Source organism: Syngnathus scovelli, chromosome 12 (genome assembly GCF_024217435.2).
Source record: "Syngnathus scovelli strain Florida chromosome 12, RoL_Ssco_1.2, whole genome shotgun sequence".
Taxonomy (NCBI): Eukaryota; Metazoa; Chordata; class Actinopteri; order Syngnathiformes; family Syngnathidae; genus Syngnathus; species Syngnathus scovelli.
In genome coordinates, this window is record NC_090858.1 from 10,721,658 (window position 1) to 10,743,322 (window position 21,665).

Here is a 21,665-nt window from a genome sequence, read left to right on the forward strand (position 1 = left end):
CAATTGCAACAATTTACTTTTTGTGAACTACAAAAACCACGGCTAGACCTGTTCCCAAAAATAAGTGTCGACTCTCACGTCACTCTCGGTTAGGTTTGGAAGTATTATCAGCTCTTATAGGACAACTATCATCATTAGAATTTTGCGATTAATGGAGTTTGTATCCATGTGTTACACTTACCACCACAAAGTTATGTTTTCACTAGGTTCTTATGTCAGTAAGCTCCATCACGAAATATATCCTCCAATATGCTTCATAATGACAAATATTTATTTGATTTGAATTAATTTTGAAGGGTAATGGCAAGACGAGAAGTGCAAAATTATGACGTCTATACTCCAGAGTTGATCTCTCCCACCCTCCCACGTTCCCCTTCCCAACTGGAGGTGCTGCGTGTAGAAGGAGGGGGTGCACGGAGGAAAGAAAATCGGATAGGAGAGGAAGGAGAAGTGGAAGACACGCTGAGGGAGAAAAACCGGTCAGGGACACGGACCTGTCTCACACCGAGTGAAATTATAGGAGAGTTGCTTGCACAAACGGTGGCGCAGAGAAAATTAAGAAGCTTTGGTGACAAGTATAATAAACCAGCGGCTGGTTTCTTTTTCATTTTTGTTTCATTTTATTTTTTCATTTGGTATTGCACAGGTGTGTTTTTGACTGAGCGTAATTTGAACGGCGTTGCCACATTGCGCCAGGATGCGCGTCTGTCCTCTGCTGGTCTTCCTCTGTCTGCTGAGCGCAGCACACGCTCAAAAGTTCTCCGCTCTCACGGTAGGAACAACTGCCTGTTTGAAATCCACCTCATATGATGCATTTACTTGTCCGACTAATGCAGAATTGATGCACATATCAAATAACTGTTTAACCCAAAGGCAATTTTGATGCTTTTTGGGGTTGTTGAAGGAATCTGAAACACAGGATTAAACCCATTTGTTCTATGTTTTATAGACATAAGAACTAATGCTCTAATCCTTATGAACCCAACATACGTTTTAATGGCATAAAGAGGTGGAGAAATTGTAAAATCTCAGAACGGGCAGCCTCTTTAATTGCTTGGACTATGTAGATTTTTCTGCCTGCCACGCACCATCTAAATGGTGTTTTCATTTTCAATAACCACCTTTGCTCCATTTAGAGAGCTGTTTTCCAAAACTTTATATGCGTGTGTGTTGTTTTAAGAAAAACGATATTATTTAATCGATTAATCTGTTTAATCTGTGAATCTGTCTTGACCAATTCCAATTAATTTCCTCATTTGCCTTGTATTTTCTTTTTTTTTATCAATTTGACGTTCATGTCGTTTTGGAAAAGTTTGAAGCCATGTGCAGCAGGGCAGCAAAACCACTGGTCGTTTTTCCTGAAACTGTTTTACTGTTGTATTATATTTCTATTATGTGCAATTAGAGTGAAATAAAAATCCTGGTTATTATCAAGTGCACATACAGGAGCAGAGTGGAATGTGCTCAGTCAGGGGCGTTCCTGATTTACAGGTTGATGCAACAGTTGCCTCCCCAGGCATCATTATTTATTTTCCGCACCAAAATGCCTTAATAGCCAGTTGGAAACAAATGACCACAAGTTGTTAACCTGTAGGTGAAAAGTCGGAGATCCTCTCGTCCAATGACACAGTGGAGCTGTGGAATGTGGGAGGAAGTGTTGCATGAGCAGATGCGCTTCCTAATTTTATTTATTTTGTTCATGTTGGATCGTTTATCATGAGTACCAGGCTCTGCTATGTGATTAAAACATATTTTATGACAGCTCTGCGTCAAACTTCCCCATTGTGGGTTTTCACTTGCTTTTTATTAGAACAGCACATGGCCATTTGGATTTGTTCTTTGCAAGTAATTAATGGTGGATTGTTTGAATGACACACGAGAGGCTGGTTGGTTTCCAATGTGCTACCCTCAGCATATTTGAGGTCAAACAAGAGGGTAGACCAATGGGATATTTGACTGGGGTTTTCACGACAACAATATTTTCCATGGTTGATGGCATGAAATGGTGTGTGAGGGGATGTGGACACATTAACACTGCTCTTCTCGTTTCAAACTAAATGGTTCTCAAACATATAGGCTCCATTGGTCCCCATGATTTCATTAAATTGTGGGCCTGCTCCAAGAGACTTTTTTTTTACAATCATGTGACGAACAGAGGCCTTCCTTCACCATCTCTCTTTCTTTTGAGAATCTTTCACAGCAATTAAAAGCCTTTTCCTTTGATTGAGTTAGTAGCTTGGTTAAAGGCTGTCACTTTCATCCCTTTCCACTAGGCTTGAAACTAATGATGCCCGTAGCATCCAACCGATTACGCAGGAAACTCCCGCCAAGGCCATTTAACACGTTTACCTCGAAACTCAGCTGGGGACCCCATTGACCTTGTGAGGCGGTGGTGTGAGGGGCCTCGCAGGGCGTTGGAAGTAGGGGCCCCTGAGCCCAAAAGGCCCTTCTGGGCCTACAATGTGCTCACTGCTGGAGTCTCGCCTCCTCCGTACGCCATTCAAGACCACAATGCTGCGGAGCCTCGGGGGAGATAATTGGATTTGATTTTTATGCCGGTTGGTCTTGAACACTCCACCTGTCTCGCTCTTTCTTGACTCGCTTGATATTCTACCATCTGTTGGTACTATTGTAGCGAATACAAAAGGCAACTTGTAAGACGGATCATGAAAATAAATGTGAGGCTAGCAAGTTGGTGCGAAACCTAAGAATCAATACGAATGTGGACAAGAAAATCATTTGTGCAATATCCTAAATTGGTTAGACACACTTTGTTGAATCCCAATTAACGAAAGTAATGTCATTAATGATTTGCTTGTGAATCATGAGAAGCTGTGCTGCCTAACTTCAAGAAGATCTTTCACTCTCTCATATTGATGCATGAGGTGATGGAATGAGTAACCAGCCAACCGCATAGCTCTGCCTCACCCATCCGTCATCGCTGGCCAAATGCACAAACATTTGCATCCAAAAGCCACTTGATGAAAAGCTTATACTGGAGGAAAATGTCTCTGGAGCATATTTATCTCAGTGTTTTAAACAGTGATGGTCATTCTGGGTGGGTGAATGATTTCATGCCTCATTTGGTTCTTATTGCTGTTTTCTTGGAGCTTCATCATAAACTCACAGACACTTGGCGCTTTGCTGGGTGCTACTCCGTGGCCCTTGAGGAGGATCCTGTTTTGATGAATGAATCTGTTTGGGTTGTCAGGCTGTTGGCTGGCATGGGGAGATAATGACAATAGTGGTGTTGTACAGGCAATGGGGTGTCCAGCGGGAGTTGTGGAAAGGCTTGTAGCCCACCATCATTGCAGGGCTGGAAACTAACATTCTGTTTGGGGTGGGGGCGGGGGAGGGGGGTGACTGAGTGGAAGGGTTTTCTTTTTTAACCTGTCTGGCTTATCTGTTGGTCAAGATGAATGTGGACTACCAAACAGATAATAATTGTTAGTATTTGTGAGTGTCAGGAGAGTGGAGCAGTGCAATGTTTGATCACCTGTTTAAACACACACACACAAAAAAGGTATGCATCAGTTGAAAAATTGGTGTATTGAAGGTGAAATTCTGTTAAACTATAGCGAGCAATATTGCGATTCTCACTTCATTATCACATAATTACTTTTCATATTTAAGGACAGCAAGGGTTAAATACTTCTTCAAGATGAGTATACTGCCATAGTTATTGTCACAGTCATTGAACAATGTGCTTATTGTTGTTATTGTTGTTGTTGCTGTTGCTGTAGGTTCAGTAATGTGGGAAGTGAGAAGTGATTTATTATTTTGGTTTCCTTATTTACTCGTGTAGATAAAACATCAACGATCCAGATGATGCTAAGGACAAAGTCATTGATACAGCTCTCGTATTTGAATTCATTAGAAATGTGTGTAAATATTTAATAAACTAAGGCATATGTTTTACATTAGAAAACACAGTTGGTTCTATTCAGCCGTTGAAATAGAGTGGTGACTTTTTTTAAGTTATTGCTAACAAGGAAGTCAAGCTAGTTCTCTTCGTATTGGTTGCGTGATGACAGATGAGTGCTGAGGCGTAAGTTCTCATAAGGCAAATGGCTCCCCAGCTCTTTTTCATTAGCACTCATATCGTCTCCTCCTCTTGATAATTTGCTGCTTTGAAAAAACATCATATTTTTGAAGGGCTCCAAAAAAAGAAAAAAATAATTAAATCACTTCAAGAACAACTCTACTTCCGATGTGTGTCTACGGGCCTCTTGGCTCTGGGAGGATTTATGAGCCAGGCTGACAGGCTGGGCTCATCCCCCATCTGCATCCCCCACACCCCCAGCCCGAGGCGACATTGCCCCCCTCCCTTTCTGCCAACCCCCTTCCAGGTGCAGCGCAGCCCTGCAGCCTTGCTCGTCTGAACATAGGAGGCTGCCACCAAACACCATCCCTCGCTTGATTTATAAGACGTCAGACGCAACAAATTTGTTTTATTGCTGCTCATCCCACTTCTTCAGGGTGTGCGTGACATTTGCTCTAGCTCCGTGGCGTGCCATGCCTTCTCTTTTGTAAATTCACAACAAATCCAAGGCATGAGAAAGCCTCTTTTTGTGCAATGACAAGTCGCACAGCTTTCATTTCAAACACTAATCAAATAGTACTCAAATATTTTCTTTATATAAGCAGACATCTAGCTAGTATTATGCCTGAAACTAGCACCTGCATGCTATTTATCCCTGCCTTAACTCACGTCATTGGAGAAGATGAATCACATAAACTTTATGAAAACCCAACTCCCGCACTGTAGCAACACAAAGACTCTGACATGTATTTGACTGAAGCACTCCATCATCTACTGTCTTTTCAGTCATTGTAGCAGTCACAGTTGGTTGCCACCCCCTTCGCCACCGCCGCCCTATTGTGTGGCTTGGCCAGGGGATTTCATACCATGGTGGTTGATACAATGGTGGCATTGACACAGGTGATCCGATGCGTTCAGCCAAGAGTCTGCGTTGTTATGTTTCTCATCCACGGGAGCGACTCCAGGTGCAGGTGTTGGCAAAGACATGGAATTACATTTTCTCCAAGAGTTGACATTGCAGCAGATGATTTGTGTCTTTTTACTATGGATCAAAAAAGTATTTTCGATATCCGAAAGTGGGAGTGACCCCCCAGAAATTCAGAAAGATACAGTAGATGACAATCCTACTAAATTACTATGCATGTTTTTGGAACTTGGAAGAAAACTGGAGTACCCGCAGCACACAAACGCAGCCATAGGGAGAAGATGCTAAGGCAGTAGCCCGGTTTTGAACCCACGACCTCTGAGACGTGCTAACCACTTGGCCGCCACGCCGCCATGTCACAAACGTTGACGTAAAATACAAAGTGTTTTCCTCTTGCTTTTTCATGGTTTGAATATTTATATCCATTTTAGATAAATATAAAATATTTCCTGGCTTGGAGAAATAAGCAAACACAACTCGTTTTAAATTAAAGCCATTAGTTTTTTTGCAAAGGAATGGCAAAATGCGGTGCATACACTGTCAGCTAACCCCCCTGTCTGACAGCTCAGATGAATTATGTAATGATTTCCCAAATATATCAAGTTAACCACAAATCCAACTTTAAACGGTTTGTAAAAGCGCCCACATCTAAAATCCTTTCAAAGTTTTATTTCACAGTTTGGAAAAGATTAGATGTAAAGTTTGCTGATTCCCAGAAATAAGAACTCTTGCAACTGTTTCCTCATGCTGTCTCGTATTTTTTCTCTCCTTGCGACAGTTCCTGCGAGTGGATCAGGATAAGGAGTGTAACATGGAATGTAGCAGAGCTCCTCGCAAACCCTTGTGCGCCTCAGACGGCAGGACCTTCACATCTCGCTGCGAGTTCCTTCGAGCCAAGTGCCGCGACCCCCAACTGGAGGTCATCCGAGGGCCATGCAAAGGTCAGGTCATGAGTCACGCTTCATCGCCGCCTGATGATCTCAAATGCGCGGAGGGGGTCACAGGAGAAACTTCTGGGTTAAATTCATTTCAGCATAATTGATTTTTTGAGTGCTGGGAGGACAAGTGGGGCTGACATGCTGAGAGTGTGTGGGAGGCTTTACGGCCTGCTTTCAGACGCCCACGTTGGCAGTGCAGAAATGTTGACATGATTATTTGGCTGTGTGATTTAACGTAGAGTACCTACATGTGTGGGTTAAGCATTTCACGTTAACAATATCAGATATGTCAGACACTCATTTTAAAATCATTCAGTTCATCACTGTATAGGCTGGACCTGAATTTAATAGGAAGAGACGTGAGAGCCTTGTTGGAGGCGGAATACAGTTTAAGACGTGTGTCTGTATTTATATTTTTAGCTTCTAAAGCGTATGAGTCTTACTGTTGAGGATGTAATGAATAGAACTGGTGAGCCTGAACAAAAGGAGTCCGAGAACGAGTGGGCTCGGGAAGCATCACACAAACCTTCATTGTTGCTAGGATGGAATCGGAGCTCCACGATGTCGCCCTTACTATCCTGACAGTTAATTGCATTTTACTTCTAACGCATTTACCATGAGAGACTTTGAGTGAAAGTGTTTGTTGAGATAAAGAAAGGTCTTGTTTGATAGAGAAGCATTTTGCACAATTGTATGCCCTTGCTGGGTCTCTATGGCAACATCTCTTAGCAGACATCTGGATGTAGACGGCCGCGCCGGCAAACAGAATAGAGGATTCCAGCTAAGAAGCTGAAAGGGCCGAAAGTCCATGAAAGTCGTATTGTATGTGTCAAAAACATGGGGTCTATAAGAGTTTGGACCCCCCTCTGCTGCTGGATGTCAGGGGTGAAAGGAGCAGGAGCTGCATTCATAATCAAAGTCCAAATGAGACAGAGGGCTCATCTGCTCTAAAAGCACAAAGATGGTGAAAACGCTTTTACATTTGTTTTCTATAACTGAGCTGGAATGAATCAAGTGTCCTGTCATTTTTTCCATTCAGCCCTTTTAGGTTAAAGCCCCCTCGGAGAAAGAGGATGGTTTTGGGATTTTCCAGTAAATCTAACTTTAGAGAGGTCCTTAATTCCCCGTTTTCCCCCACATCACCTTGCCCTTCCTCAACAGTGGCAGTGACACACATGCAGACACGAAAGATAAACTAGCACACTCTACTTTGTGCGTCAATTGGATGATCCATATTTCATTTCAATAACTTGCAGTCGTGTGACCAAATGGGTCCATTTTTCAAGCGTTGCGTGAGTCATTGTTTTGATGAGCTATGAACCTGCCAGACAGACGGGCACTGTGTGTCACTGCAAGTTACCATTGAGGCGTAGCTGAAAGTTTAAACAGATGGTGTAATTGGCCATCAAGATGAGTTGAATTCATAGCTGTTCTAAATTCATTATTTGAAACCTTTCATTTTGTACCTGTGTCAACCAATCATTCTCAGATGTTTATTGGAAAACGGCTGCACGGTGGTTGAGTGGGTAGCATATCTGCCTCATCGCTTTCTGGCTTTGCTGTGTGGAGTTTGTCCGTCATAAGCATCGGTGTCAAACTCAAGGCCCTTGGGCCAGATATGGCCCACCACATCATTTTATGTGGCCCGTGAAGACAAATTGTGCTTCGACTTCATGTGTCAATATTAAAATTACAAATTGTCTTTACTTTTAAAAATAGAGGTATTGCAGGCCTTTTTTTTACCATTCATCTTTTGAAAATATTTTAACAGTTTTTACTATTCTCTGATTTAAAAAAATGCAACTAGTTATTTATCAGTTCGTGTAGTTTGTGTAGTGTATACTGTATATAATATAAGGCGTTGAGACTCATAACGGCCCTCCGAAGGAAACTATGACTACGATGCGGCCCCTCGACGCAAATGAGTTTGACACCCCGATCATGAGATGTGAATGTGAGCGAGAACGACTAACCGTCCAGGTTAGCCTACCTCTCGCACTTTGTCACCTGATATAAACTCCCACTCACTCACAACCCTATTGCAAATGATATATACAAGCCATGGTTAGCTTTCTGAGCTATGTGTTTGCTAAGATATGTTGGGTATAAAGGAAAAGGTTTGTATTGAATATGCAGGAGGCATGATCCATCCATATTCTCTAGTGCTTATTCTTATTATGGTCGCGGGTCAGCTGAGCCTATCCTTGTTGACTGAGCACAAACTGGACTAGTCACTAGCCGATCGCAGGTAGCATCATAAATTATTCAGATTTTGTGCTTTAACTCCCTTATAGGGCAGGAATTGAAATTTGACATTCATTTCTTTGAATGAAATTTCTTTGTATAGTCATCACATTGCAAGACATTAACTTTTAAGTTAACCAGCTCATTTAACCAAAACTACATCATTATAAGATCATTGTTTCTTCAATATTGATATTGATATTGTTGGGGTGAAAGACACCAGTGAATGCTCACAGATGTACATTTCTACTGGTATTTACAGTCCTTGGTTTGGGTACAATGATGATGGTGAGAGGCAGACTGAGGAAGGTTTAGCTTTGCCTTGTGCATCGTCAGCCCTTTTTTTCATTGACTGGAATGCTCTGCAGAAGCAGCACAAGTCGTCTCCTTCCGTAATGGCTTTACCATCAGGCACCACGCAGACCAGCCTGGCGTTCTGCTAATAAGACTAAAAGGAGTGTTGGTTCTATTCCCAGCCACACAAGCATCTGATACGCTGCTTCCGAAATGACTTGAATTATTAGTTCCCCTTCTTCCAAACCCTTACATTTCGTTCTTTTGTTTCATCATCATGCATGCAATTCAGGGCCTGCAGCTGCGCGGCATAAGAAAGTAATCGAGCTGTGGCTCGTATCATGGCTCTCTGTGATGTGTCGTGATTGTGGTGATTTGCGGTTTTCCTCAGATACGTCCAGATGCGTAGCAGAGAAGAAGTACACTGAGCAGCAGGCCAAGAAGCTTTTTCCTCAGGTCTTTGTGCCAGTATGCAACCCCGATGGCACATACAGTGAGGTAACTAAATAAATGTTAATTTTGGGCTGTGAAGGATGGATGCTATGCAGCTTTTATTCATTTTCAGCATTTTTATTAAATCCAGTAGAATTGTGTATATACTATATGTAGTATATAGTATCACTCCAATACCACTGCTAAAACTTGCTTCACAGGTTCAATGTCACAGCTACACCGGATACTGTTGGTGCGTCACTCCCAATGGCCGACCGATCAGTGGATCAGCTGTAGCCAATAAAAAGCCTCGATGCCAAGGTGGGCAAACCCCCCTGACCCCCCCCCCCCCCCCCCCCCAAAAAAAAAAAGAGATGGCCAGCCAATTCTGGGTCAAATACTGTAAAGGAGTCGCTGCATCTTTTAAATACTTATTAATTTCAACCACCACCTCCTCTACTTGTTTATTCTTTTGTTTTTTTTTTGTGAATCTTTAGGCAACTTTCTTCTCTTCATTTACATCCAATTACAAGACACTACTGTTATTTCATTATTGATCATTTACTGTGGTTCAGTGCTAGTAGACGTCTCCTTCCATCACAAATTATTCCAATCGAATCAAAAGTGGATCTAGTGTATAAGTCATAATTGATGACATTATGAAGAGTGTTTTGAGGTATTTGATTAAATGTGAATTCTGCTTTTTAGGGTCAAAACAAGAGCGAGCGACCACAAGAGAGCCTGGAAAAGGTGAGAAGTCAATTTTTGTCACTCGCTGTGTTTTCACTTGACTGCTATTTCCAATTGTCTGACATAGGTCTGCTATCTTAAAGCTAGTATACAATGGGAAATGCCATAGACAGGCCAACATATTATCGATCATTTTAAACATCATCATCACAACTGCAACTTTAGTATAAAGTAACACATAAAACAACACCCATCAATACTCAGAAGCATACACTTAGTGGCAGTTCGCTTTTCACAAATTCAACAAGTGTGTTCGTCTACTACAATGCGTTTAAGTGATCGCCCTTTGAGGAATTTTTCAGTACTTCCTGTAATGCCCTCACATGTGGGAACAGAAAGCCACAGCCATCATTGCACTTTTCAGCTATTTAACAGCGGGAGATGTGTAAAACATATAAACACACTCAGCCTCCCCCGGACCTCAGCTCATGCAAACAGTCACACGACATGACACACCAACAGGGCAATAGACATGTGTGAGAATAATTTTCTTCAGATTGTTTGTAAAGAAATGTGTGTTCAGGGCTGTTTATAATGTTTATAATTTCCAAAATGTGTTGGAGGGGTAAAATTATAGAAATGTTTTCTTTATATGACCTTCTGCTGTTTGCTGAAAATCTCACCTTTCTCTAATACTCTAGGTAACACAAGATGGTGAAAAGCCCCTGGCTGGTAGCAAAGTATTATTGGTGTAAAAAAATTATATACCGTACTTTCCGCACTATAAGGCGCACCTAAAAAAAATTTTCTCAAAAGCCGACAGTGCGCCTTATAATCAGGTGTGCGTTATATATGGCCCAATATTGAGCCACTACAGCAGGCGTGTCCAAAATCCGACCCGTGGGCCAAATGTATATATCTTATATATGGACAAAGTTTTAAACTGGGCCATTCATTGAAGGTGCGACTTATAATCCGGTGCGCCTTATATATGGACAAAGTTTTAAAATGGGCCATTCATTGAAGGTGCGCCTTATAATCCGGTGCGCCTTATAGTGCGGAAAATGCGGTAGGTCAACTGAGAGAGTAAGATCATTTTGTGAGGGGGAGGAGCTAAGTTTAGCCTGGGATGTTAGTGGAAGTTACAGAGAATCTTTCAGGCCATCTCAGGTACATTTTACTTTAATGGGAAATATAGGATGAGTTCGAAATGGGTTTTGTTGTAGTAGCTTGTTTGGTTTGCTGACTTCTTCTTAACATCGTCACTAAATTCTGTGTTACGCTACTGCCACCATCAGGCTGAGACATGCACAGTGGTGATTGCAGCACATGTGTAATTTGTGCACTAAATAGAATACATTTGACTGTACACTGTCTATGTGCTCAATGTGCATGTGTGCAGCCTTCAAAACATGTTTGTGCATGTGTCTGTTCACCTGTATCTGTGGCGTGCAGGTTGGAAGGCCTGTAAAGGCTTGCTGCTACTTTATCAAGCTGAGGGGGCCTGAAGGCTGTTATGAAATAAGTCTGTTAACTGAGAGAAACGTTTAAGCAGAGATGTTTTGAGATAAGGTTAATGATGATTTTTTTATGACTATGTTCAAACATGATGTTGATCATCTCAACAGCCCTAATTGATGATTTATAAATACTTTGTACCACTCTGCCTCATTGAATGATTCACATACAAAAAAAATGTTAACACTTTATTCTTCACCATAATTAAATTTTCAACATCAAGCACTCTCCAGCAACCACAAGTCTCCCTTCCAGTTCTCTTTCAAAACATTTTTCTCATCACTTTCAAAAGTTCATCTGTCTGACAGATGATCTGAATGATAAAAAAAAAAAGTGTAATTTGAGGGTTTGCAATTGATTCACAATTTTATTGTTTGTGTCAGTGCACGTTTGTGTTTGCACGCTTGATTGAACAAGTCTCTGTTGCGATTGTCTCTTGGGTACTGTGTTCATCTAAGCTTGCTCCAGTAATTAAATTTATATCAAGTGTGAATGCAATATTTGAGAAAGCAAGTGATGCTGGGAGAAAAGTGGGGTGGGGAGTGAGTGTCAAAAAATCTGAGTAAACTACATTTGGTGTGTGTCCATTGGAAATAGCAGTAATGGCAGTAATAGTTTCATCCCGCAGAAGTCCATCGGTACCGAAATATTCCATGAAGCACTTTAATTGTCAAGGCATCGAAGCATCATTAAGACACAAAATGCTTCACCATAAACTCTTCTCTGGTGCTTAATTTGACAAACTCATTCACATGCTGGAAATATGTGCGGCTTATGACTGGCAAACAGCAATAAATCTAATGCTGTAAGACCACAAATTGCTCAGGGGTTTCCTGGCAGATGCAATAAGAGGTGTTGCAGTCATGTCAAACGCCGCAAAATAAAAATAGGTCATTAGTGGTTTGTTATAAATCCAAATCATAAATAACAATTTTTATTTCAGCCCCTGACTACAAGCTGCAGCTCACAATGTAGTTTTATCCTCCAATCAAGAAGATGGGTGGCTGGTGTTCAAAATTACATTCAATGGAAGTGCTAGCAATTGACCTTTAATACTCGTTTTGATTTGTCCTCACTCCTGCTTTACTTTTGGAGAAGAAGTGACCCGCAGTGAGGTTAACCACACCTACGGCCTTGGCTTCACCCCGAGAGACTCCAAACCTCTGTCCCCGTCCTCTTCTTACCACAAATCAAACAAACACACCAAACAAATACTGAGCTGAATTCTCTCACAGTTCTTTGTTTCGTCTCGGACCTGGCCATTGCATTCTTTAACATTTGTGTCCTTTATTTATGCTTGGAATAAGAAGCACAGGAAGGACAACTGGACACGTGATGTTACTTCATCACAGTTGGTGTGTACCTCAGAACAACGATTCCCCATGGGACGATATGACCACTATCTTCTTTTCCTCCCTAACTTTTTCTCTTTCACCTCTATTTCTGCCTCCAACTTTCTTGACCGGGCAACGTGCAAATCTCATCAAGTTATGTATCATTTTGATCTAGTTTACGCTTGTAATTGTAGTCTCTTTGCAAATATTCTCCATTCTGAATGCAGATGAAACTGGCTTAGTGGTGGATCCACAACCCCCTGCAGATGAAGAAGGTAAGTCTCTATCCATCCATTGGTCCATCATTATGTGATTGGTAGTCACTACATGCCTTTAATATTATTCATGACTATAGATGTACAACAACTAGTGTTTGGCTCAATACATTGATACTTAGTATCATTATATAGCAAATGCTTATGCAAATGTCATCAACATTATGACAGTAAATGGAATTATTTGTATTGCTGAAAATGGGAAATTCCAAATCCAGCAATAAAAAAAAAATAAAACAGTAGCAGAGGAACTACTGTGCTTTAATCTCTGCAGTCCCAACATTATATTTGATTTTTTTTTTCATAGTCAAAAGAAAGTATCACTTTTGAATGATGTAATCATCTAATAGCTTAATGACACTCTCAGGCAGCAGTCAATAGTTTACCTACCTCAGATTTTCCCATTTCCCAGCCATATCTGTCAAATGCAGTTGACTTTTTGGGTATTTGATATCTGACAACCTTGATGTGATTTTTACAGTCTGTGAGTTTTGGAAGGCCTACATTTGGCTCAGATGATATACGACTGCGTTTTCAATTGATGCTAATAAAGCTGTCATGGTGATTTCTTTCAGACATCATTTCCCAGTACCCCACTCTGTGGACGGAGCAGGTCCGCAGCCGGCAGAACAATAGAACAAGAGCACCATGTGAGTTTGAACCTTTTTTTTCATAATGATTGGGTGTTTGCAGACCTCAACTGAAAGCAGACTTTGTGTTTTCCTGCAGACTTTAGAGAGCAATCATAGTTTGTGGCTGCTCTTCAGTACAGATGAGGGGGTGGGGGGTTGGTGAAGCCAGTACATCTTGGTGTTGGGAGTACACCACGCTTCACTGTGGTTCTTTTTGTTGCAAGCTATTCGTAATTATCAGCACATGGCACAAACACAGGATCTTCTATTCTTTTGGCTTGATCCGTGCTTTTCTTTGACTCACGTTGCACGTTGATCTCAACACACAGATCAGTTACCCTTTGGTCTCTTTGGGGATTTGTGTTTCTTCCTGCATAAAACATTCATCTAGGCTGAAAAGCCAGCGTGCATGAGTACATTTGTGCATGACTTCCATTATCATAATTTAAAACTAATAAAAAAAAAAAAGCATGGAAAATGCTGGAATGATGGTTTTGATTAACATGTACTCTTTGGGGTATTGAGTGGGGAATGAAGAAAAAACAGCCCAACCAAGAGAGCCCATATGGAGGTAGTGGAGCGAAGAGAGTCCGTTAAGAAAAGCAGAGAGGCGTTTCATTCAGTCGCTTTTGTGTGCTCAAAGATTTCTTAAAATAAACAAAGAAAAGGGATATCCATAATCCTGCGGTTGTTTCCGATCCTTGAAAGAATTAGCAACAAAAATAAAAAATAAAGCTTTCTTAGCCAGAGGCGATCAGCTTGCATCCCTGAGTTTAATGCTACACATCTCTTGGATATCTCCACAACAGATTAGATCCTGCTGGGGCTTTGCAAGAAGCCCATCAGACTTTTCTGTAGGAGAGAATAAAACACAGTGAGGCACTCCATTTTCTCTTGGAATTGTGTTCATGTAAATCACATGTGTCAAACATATGGCCCGGGGGCCAGCTACGGCCCGCCACATCATTTTATGTGGCCCGCAAAGACAAATAGTGCATCAAATTCATGTGTCATTACTAGAATTGCAAATTGTCTTCACTTTTAATAATGTCTTTTTTTTTTTAAATATTTGACCAGTTTTTACTCGTCTGATTTGAAAACGAGTTATTTGTCAGTTTGTTTTGTGGCTTTTACTGTATATAATATGAGGTGCTCAGATTTATTTAGGTTGACAGTCATAATGGCCCTCCGAAAGAAGCTATCACTACAATGCGGCCCGCCAAAAAAAATAGTTTGACACCCCTGATGTAGATAAAGATTCCTACGGAACACTGCAGTAGGGTGTCAATATGTGTGGGTGTGTGAAGACGAAGGCCCAACGGACCAAGGTTTTAGTATTTGTCTTGTCTGTTTCCCTCTCTGTCATATACATCCATGGAGGATGGCTGACTTTTTAAATATTTACTTAACTTGTGGCATGGGGTGCCGTGCTTGTGTGTCATTAGCCCATTAATGTCCGTAAACAGTGCCACAGGGGGCTGATATAGAAGTCTGCGCACTCTGTCTCTGAGGAGTCGTCGCCTCAACTTCCACAGACTCTCCCCGCCAATAGTAGCAGTGAGAAAGCTATCTACTCTATGTTTGACTTTCCTACATTATGTTTAAAATTATGTCAACCAGATGTGGCTAGGCGTAAGACTAAATTCATGCTTTAGCGTCCAAGTGAACCTGCAATTACACGAAAAAGTGTTTGTGTGACAATAATGCCTCTGTGATGTCGCTCTCTCCAGCCTCATCGTGTGACCAGGAACAACAGTCTGCTCAAGAAGAAGCAAAGCAACACAAGAACGATGCTGTGTTTGTTCCCGATTGTGGCCAAGGCGGATTGTACAAGCCAGTCCAGTGCCATCCGTCGACTGGTTACTGCTGGTGTGTTCTGGTGGACACTGGTCGGCCCATACCTGGTACCTCCACTAGGTAGGACTTGCCTTGGGCATCTTGCTACAATTCTTTTGCTAGAACTTTGAAGACATACGTAAATAGGCAATTTCCACTCATCACTAGGACTGTATCATTTTGACCCTGAGGTGGCGTAGTGACTTAAGAATAGTAAAAGTTCTTTCTACATCCCTCCGCAAAGTATTGTGATTGTGTAGTTTGCATCATCCTGCAAACTTATTTAGACCCAAACCAACAGTGATGAAAACAAAACAAACCTGTCTTGAGCTGGGTTGATGTAACATCTCTGAGACAGAGATCATTCAGACTGGCAATGTGCATTTGGTACCAGTACCCATGGCTTGCTATCAGATTAACAAGGATCCAGGCAAAGAGCCAGCGAGCACATTAGCACACACCAAAGTATGGATTGTGACACTTCTCTTGACTTGTCCCAGGCCGGCTTATGGCCAACTCGCAGAGCACCCTGAGTGGGGCTCTGGCTCTCCGAACACTTCCTTGTGTCCCACGCTCCCTTTCTGCCTTTCTCACTCTAAATTTCTCCTTGTCACCCTTGCTGTCCTCGTACCAGACTCCAAATCATTTCCCCCATTTTGGATGTGTGTCAAGGCCTCCGCTTTTCCACAAGTATTTTAATCTCATAGATTTATAGAAAATGTCTCTGTTGAAAACTGTCTTTGCGGTCCAGTTCACACTGAGTGACATGACACGTGATTAACTTCTTCCTGTATTTCCCAAGGTATGAGCAGCCAAAGTGTGATGGCAATGCGAGGGCCCATCCAACAAAACCAAAGGACCATTACAGAAGCAGACATTTACAAGGTACGTCTCACGGGTAGTTGGACTCAGTTTCTGTTATTCTTCTTTGCTCAGAGGGGAAGTTCTTCAGTCATTGGCCTCCAACTGCTGCCACCCTTCCAAGGTTGTGATAACAATGGAAGTGTGTGTCCATGTGTGTGTGTGTTTACTGATATCATTAGGAAGGTCTTGATAAAGGCTTGAGCATTGCCAGATACTGCCCTTCCATGGTCAGCTATCCAGGAGACAGAGACAGATTGGTGGGGATTCATCCACACTGACATGTGGAGATGGAGGATAGCAGGATGAGGATAGATAGGAGATGAGGAGAAGCAGCAGGGGACAGAGTTGGAGGTAATAGATCATGAAATGGAAGGAATAGGCAGTGATATACCGCTTGACAACAGCATAGATAACCTAATTAAAGGTGTGTACAGAGTTTATCAGTTATCAGGGTGGCTTACTTGCAGTCTGAATATAAAAACTGTGCAAAATAGAAAACCCATTACAATGAACCTTACCCGTAGACTTGAATGGTCCTCCTCTCTTTTAGCTTTATTTAAATACAATAGTTGATAAGTAAATATGTAAATAAATAAGCAAACAGACAGTACATAAATGGATAAATAAATAAATAAATAAATAAATAAATAATACATACATACTACATACATACATAAATGAATGAATGAATGAATGAATGAATGAATGAATGAATGAATGAATGAATGAATGAATGAATGAATGAAACTCACCTAAAGAGTTTAACTAAAGAGAGAGCGTTTAAAACGTAGTAGGTGTGTGCTGCTGGGATTTAGTTCCATTCTCACTGATGGACGTGTGCATAACTTTATCACTTAACCACTTGCAATTGTTATTTGTCATGTTTGGCCAGTTTCCACTACCCTTCCCATAAATTGGAATGCATTTTGTTACATTTAATTGTATCCTCCAAGACACCATATAACAAATTATAAACAAAGTACAGCACGTATAGATTTCAGGTGCGCACAAGCAAATTATAGTTTAGGGGAGGTTTCTATTTTTTTTTGATAGTTTGGTAAACATGTTAATAATCCAGAAGCAAATGCACAGAGGTTGTACTGTTCTTCTCCAGTCCAAGTGTTTTTGCAGCCGTGTTCCAGACAGGCACATTGGTCACAGGTGCTGCATTTTAGCAGCAGAGCAACTCTGGCTCTGCTCACACATGACTTGTAATACCACAAAGTGTTACGGGGCTGTCATAGATGAACACAGCCTATGTCAGCAATTATTACTCATCTTTGTTGATGTTTGCCCAATGAGCCAAACTGTGAGAAACAGGACATAAAATAATATATTTGTGTCGGATGAAACAAACACACTTTGTGCTGCTCTACAGTCAACCTGCACCAAAATCCCATTTGAAAATACACCTGGGTAGTGTAAAAAAAAAAAAAAAAAAACTGCATTTTATTTTCTTTATGAGCTATTGCGTCAAGGGCTGTAAACCCAGTTAGTGTATAAACCAGGCATAATTACAAATGCCGCCTTCACATCAGTCCACTTGCTGTCAAAGCACTAGTGTTGAAAGGTTTATGGGGCGAGATGCGAAAAGGGAGCCACTCGCTTCAAAAGTGGTTGGAGTGGAAAGTAGTGCATTTGACTTTCTTTCTCTCCACAGTGGGAATCATAAGATACTTTTTAGGCAAGCACTGGGAGCTGCTGATGTGAGTGCTGACAGGGCTGTGCCCCATGTGGTTTCATAAAATAACATTGCTTCTCATTGAAAGCAACACACGGGTACACAAATGCACTTATTGGCCAACCTTTTGCAGCACGCAGCAGCTTGATAAATGGAGGCATTGGAACACATGCAGGAAATCTCATAATTTGATGTGTTCTTGACTTGAGCTGTCAAACACGGGCATTAAGGTACAATCATAAAAACAGATTTGATTTGAAAGTCAGATGCTGAAGTAATGGCAGCCAGGCATCTGCTGCCAATACAGGCAGAGCCAAAATGATGATCTGCATTTTATTTCTGCAGCAATGCAGAATAAAGTTCTCTCAAACCACAAATCTCACCTTCTTCAATGACTTTCTGAGTGTACAATTGTGTGTGTCTAGACTCATTTACAAGAACACTATTTTGGAGGGCTAACAGGTGGGTCACAAATTATACTGGGCTTAGCCCATGAAGTTCCTCTAAAGCCTGAATGCAAATATGCTTGGTGTGTAAAGCAGAGCAGGGAAAAGTTTGGGCATGTGTATTATCCAACTTCGGACCAAGGATCCACACTATTTAGGAGAGGTGGAGCGGAGGCGTGTTGCTGAGTTGCCACCTGTTATAGACGACCAAAGCATACTATTATCTCCAATGCGGGAGAATCTGGCCCCGCAGGCCTGAGCCGTAAAACGAGTAGCAAAACAAAGAAAAGCGGAGGAGAGTCGGACTGTGAGAAAAAAAAAAAGAGAGGCAGAAGAAAAATCCAAGAATTTGTCAGACCTTTGTAGCCTTCAGCTCTTGTATGGCCGAGCAGATAATGACTATCATTAAGGTTTTTCCACCTCAGGCCCATTTTAATTGTTCACGTTTTTTTTTTTTTTTTCTCCAGTTAGCATTGTCTTTATTGTTGATAGAAGGCCAGTATGTGACTTCCTTGTTGGTTAGCATTTTGACATGATTCCATCATAGTCTGTCCGTCTTTTTGGTCTGAGGTGGACCGACACATAGAACGCTTAGGAACATCTTCAGTGTCCAGCTGTCAAAGCCACTCAGGGCCTCCTAAATGATTGGCAGGTATCCTATTCCTCTTCCAGATGAGGGGAGGTCTGACACTTTATGAGGAGGACTTAAAGACAACTGTGAAAGATGTTTGGGTTTATTTTACCTTCTGCTGTCTTCTTACACGCTAAAACCACACTGCCTGTTACGTGACGTCCCACCCCAAACATTTATTAGGCCACCAATGATGGCAGCATTCCACACTTGAATGTTGTTGACGTTGGGGATCAGTTGAGAGAGCTATATCAACTGCATAATTTCCAAACTTGCACACTCAATCCATTGACCTTGTTTTCCAGGCTGTCCTGGTGCAAAGAAAACAGAGTTCCTGACAAGTGTTCTTGATGCGCTGTCGACGGATATGGTTCATGCTGTCACAGATCCAGCATCCGCCGGAAAGTATGATGTCTTAATCCACCACCAAATAATTTTGTGCTCAAGCCAAATAAGTACCGTATTTTCCGGACCATAAGGCGCACCGGACTATAAGGCGCACCTTCAATGAATGGCCCATTTTAAAACTTTGTCCATATATAAGGCGCACCGGACTATAAGGCACACCATTAATGCATCATGTCAGATTTTTAATCCAAATCAAATCATTCTCCATTTCATTTCAACTTCAGACGCAACAAATTACTTTATAATCACAAAATAATGATCCATAGTCTTTTCTATTCATGATTCATAGTCTTCAGCGGGCCACTTATGATTGATTTCATGACACAATGCTTTGGGCCAGTTTAAATTTAGGAATTTGGTCCATATATAAGGCGCACCGGCTTTTGAGAAAACTTTAGGTTTTTAGGTGCGCCTTATAGTCCGGAAAATACGGTAATAGTGGAAGGTCTAAGAGTTGAAAAGCAGCCTGATCCGAGACACCAATCAACTAATTTTCAAACCTACCAAATAAATAATACTATTCTATTTGCAAGGTAAAATTAAAACTGTTATTACCTGAAGGTCCTCAATTTCTTATGGAGGTGACGTAACCAGAATTTGTGTCCATGGGAACATGCCAGAATTGATCACTAACCTATGCTAATTTGGTGGTAAATTCATGACTGTAAATATTTGTATAAAAATCCTCTCCACCATAATTAAATACTGCATTACAACTGACTGGCAGAGAAGGGATGCTGTATACCAGTTTGATGATTTTCTCTTCTAGGGTGGTGGAGCCCGACCCCAACCACACACTGGAGGAGAGGGTGGTTCACTGGTATTTTGGTCAGCTGGATAAAAACTCCAGCGGGGACATTGGAAAGAAGGAGATCAAGCCATTCAAACGCTTCCTGCGCAAGAAATCCAAACCCAAGAAGTGTGTCAAGAAGTTTGTGGAGTATTGTGACATCAGCAACGACAAGGCGCTGTCCCTGCAGGAGCTGATGGGCTGTTTGGGGGTTACCAAGGAAGAAGGTGAGCTGGGAAATACCACCGTGCAAATTGTTGTGATAAGCCTTATAGGCCTAGCAACAGTAACTAAGGGGACTAGAGGTTAGTGAAGGGTCAATTAGCATTTTGTGTTGTCGGAAGTTGTAATGTGAATTCAGTCCATGTAATTCCTCCTTACAAACGTTCTATCACTTTTTGTTTTACAGGGGCCAAAACAGGAGAAGGCTTATCTCCCAGTAGACTTGTAAGTCAACTATTGCTTTTGCCCCCAATCCCAATCCTAAATGAACACCAGACATTTTTGTAAACATACTTCTGCAATACTTTTTTCTTTTAATGTCCTTACATATTGCTTGAATTCATCTGAGGGCAGGCAAAAAAGAAAATGCTTGTGATTGGATGAATGTTCTACCCTTCAGAACCATAATGTTATTTCCGTGAGGAATGTGGTTTTATTTTTTTTAGATAAAAACAATAATTTTCTTTAACTAACTCACTAACTGCAATCATGTGGAAGCGCTTACCTAAAATCAGTTTTTTGTATGTATTTCATTTTAAAATTAACAGTATAATCCTTTCATTGGACAACAATCATATGTTGGCAGATGAGAAAAAAAAAACATATCTTATTCCAAAAAAATGTGTGCGTCAAACTAATGTGACTTGTGTTTGCTTTCCTCAGCACCCCTCGAAGAAACAGGGCTAAAGCAGCAAGTGAGATTCTGCCCTCACCATTCGGCAACAACAAAAACCATAGTATTTGCACTTTGTACTTTAAGGAAAATGTAAATTCACTTTGTAGAAATAAGGTATTTAAACAGACTGCTGAATCTGTGAATGTTGTAGTTAGCTTTTTTGTGTGTGTCCTGACAAGCAAAAATTATTAACACATACAATGTATGTGTCCTTTGAGTGTCTTGAGTTGTACAAGTTTTCTTGTTTGATGTTTCATATCATTCCCCTTTCTTTGTGGATTTTTTTTCTTCTTGTGTTGATGACTATAAATCTGATGTTTGGATAGTTTCCTTGCAGATGACACCCATTCATTTGGAACCAAGTGTCTTTTCCTGTGTCATTAACGGCAGCTTGTTTCAAACACTAACCATGAGAAACATGCTACAGATTTCCATGTATTCTTGTTTATTAGAAATAAAGAAGTGTTTTATACATATTTTGTTTTTGTGTGTGTCTGGCTGATTGCTAATTACATGGAGTAATGTTTGTGTGTTGCTGTGTCAATCTAATTCAATTAGACTTCTGGACTTATTTACATATGTAGTATGTTACATAATTGCTATGTTTTTTTTTTCTTGCCATGTGTGTTCTATTCAATAAAACACCTTGTTGACAGTCTTAAGAAGCCAAGCGTTAGTCATACATAGCAACGGTCGTGTATCATCCTACTTTTCGACAGCTTGCCAATTCCCCCCCAAGGCAACATTTTAGAACTGGAACAAATGGCTGGTCATCATTCCTGTACTC

The 21,665-nt window shown here is 41.1% G+C and overlaps 1 protein-coding gene across 2 annotated transcripts; it reads left to right on the plus strand.

Moving 5' to 3' along the window:
• Nucleotides 1-382: 382 nt before the first annotated feature.
• smoc2 (SPARC related modular calcium binding 2) lies at nt 383-21,354 on the plus strand. Of its 2 annotated transcripts, none has more exons than XM_049736344.2 (13): nt 383-772; nt 5,746-5,908; nt 8,835-8,941; nt 9,097-9,196; nt 9,584-9,625; nt 12,612-12,692; nt 13,268-13,342; nt 15,055-15,241; nt 15,963-16,045; nt 19,088-19,187; nt 19,960-20,207; nt 20,390-20,427; nt 20,866-21,354. In XM_049736344.2, exons 1-13 carry the CDS (start codon nt 698-700, stop codon nt 20,887-20,889), a joined length of 1,323 nt encoding a protein of 440 aa, XP_049592301.1. In that variant the 5' UTR covers nt 383-697; the 3' UTR covers nt 20,890-21,354. The 2 variants fall into 2 exon arrangements, with proteins under 2 accessions (XP_049592301.1, XP_049592302.1); XM_049736345.2 differs by having other exon boundaries at nt 384-772; nt 12,645-12,692.
• Nucleotides 21,355-21,665: the final 311 nt, after the last annotated feature.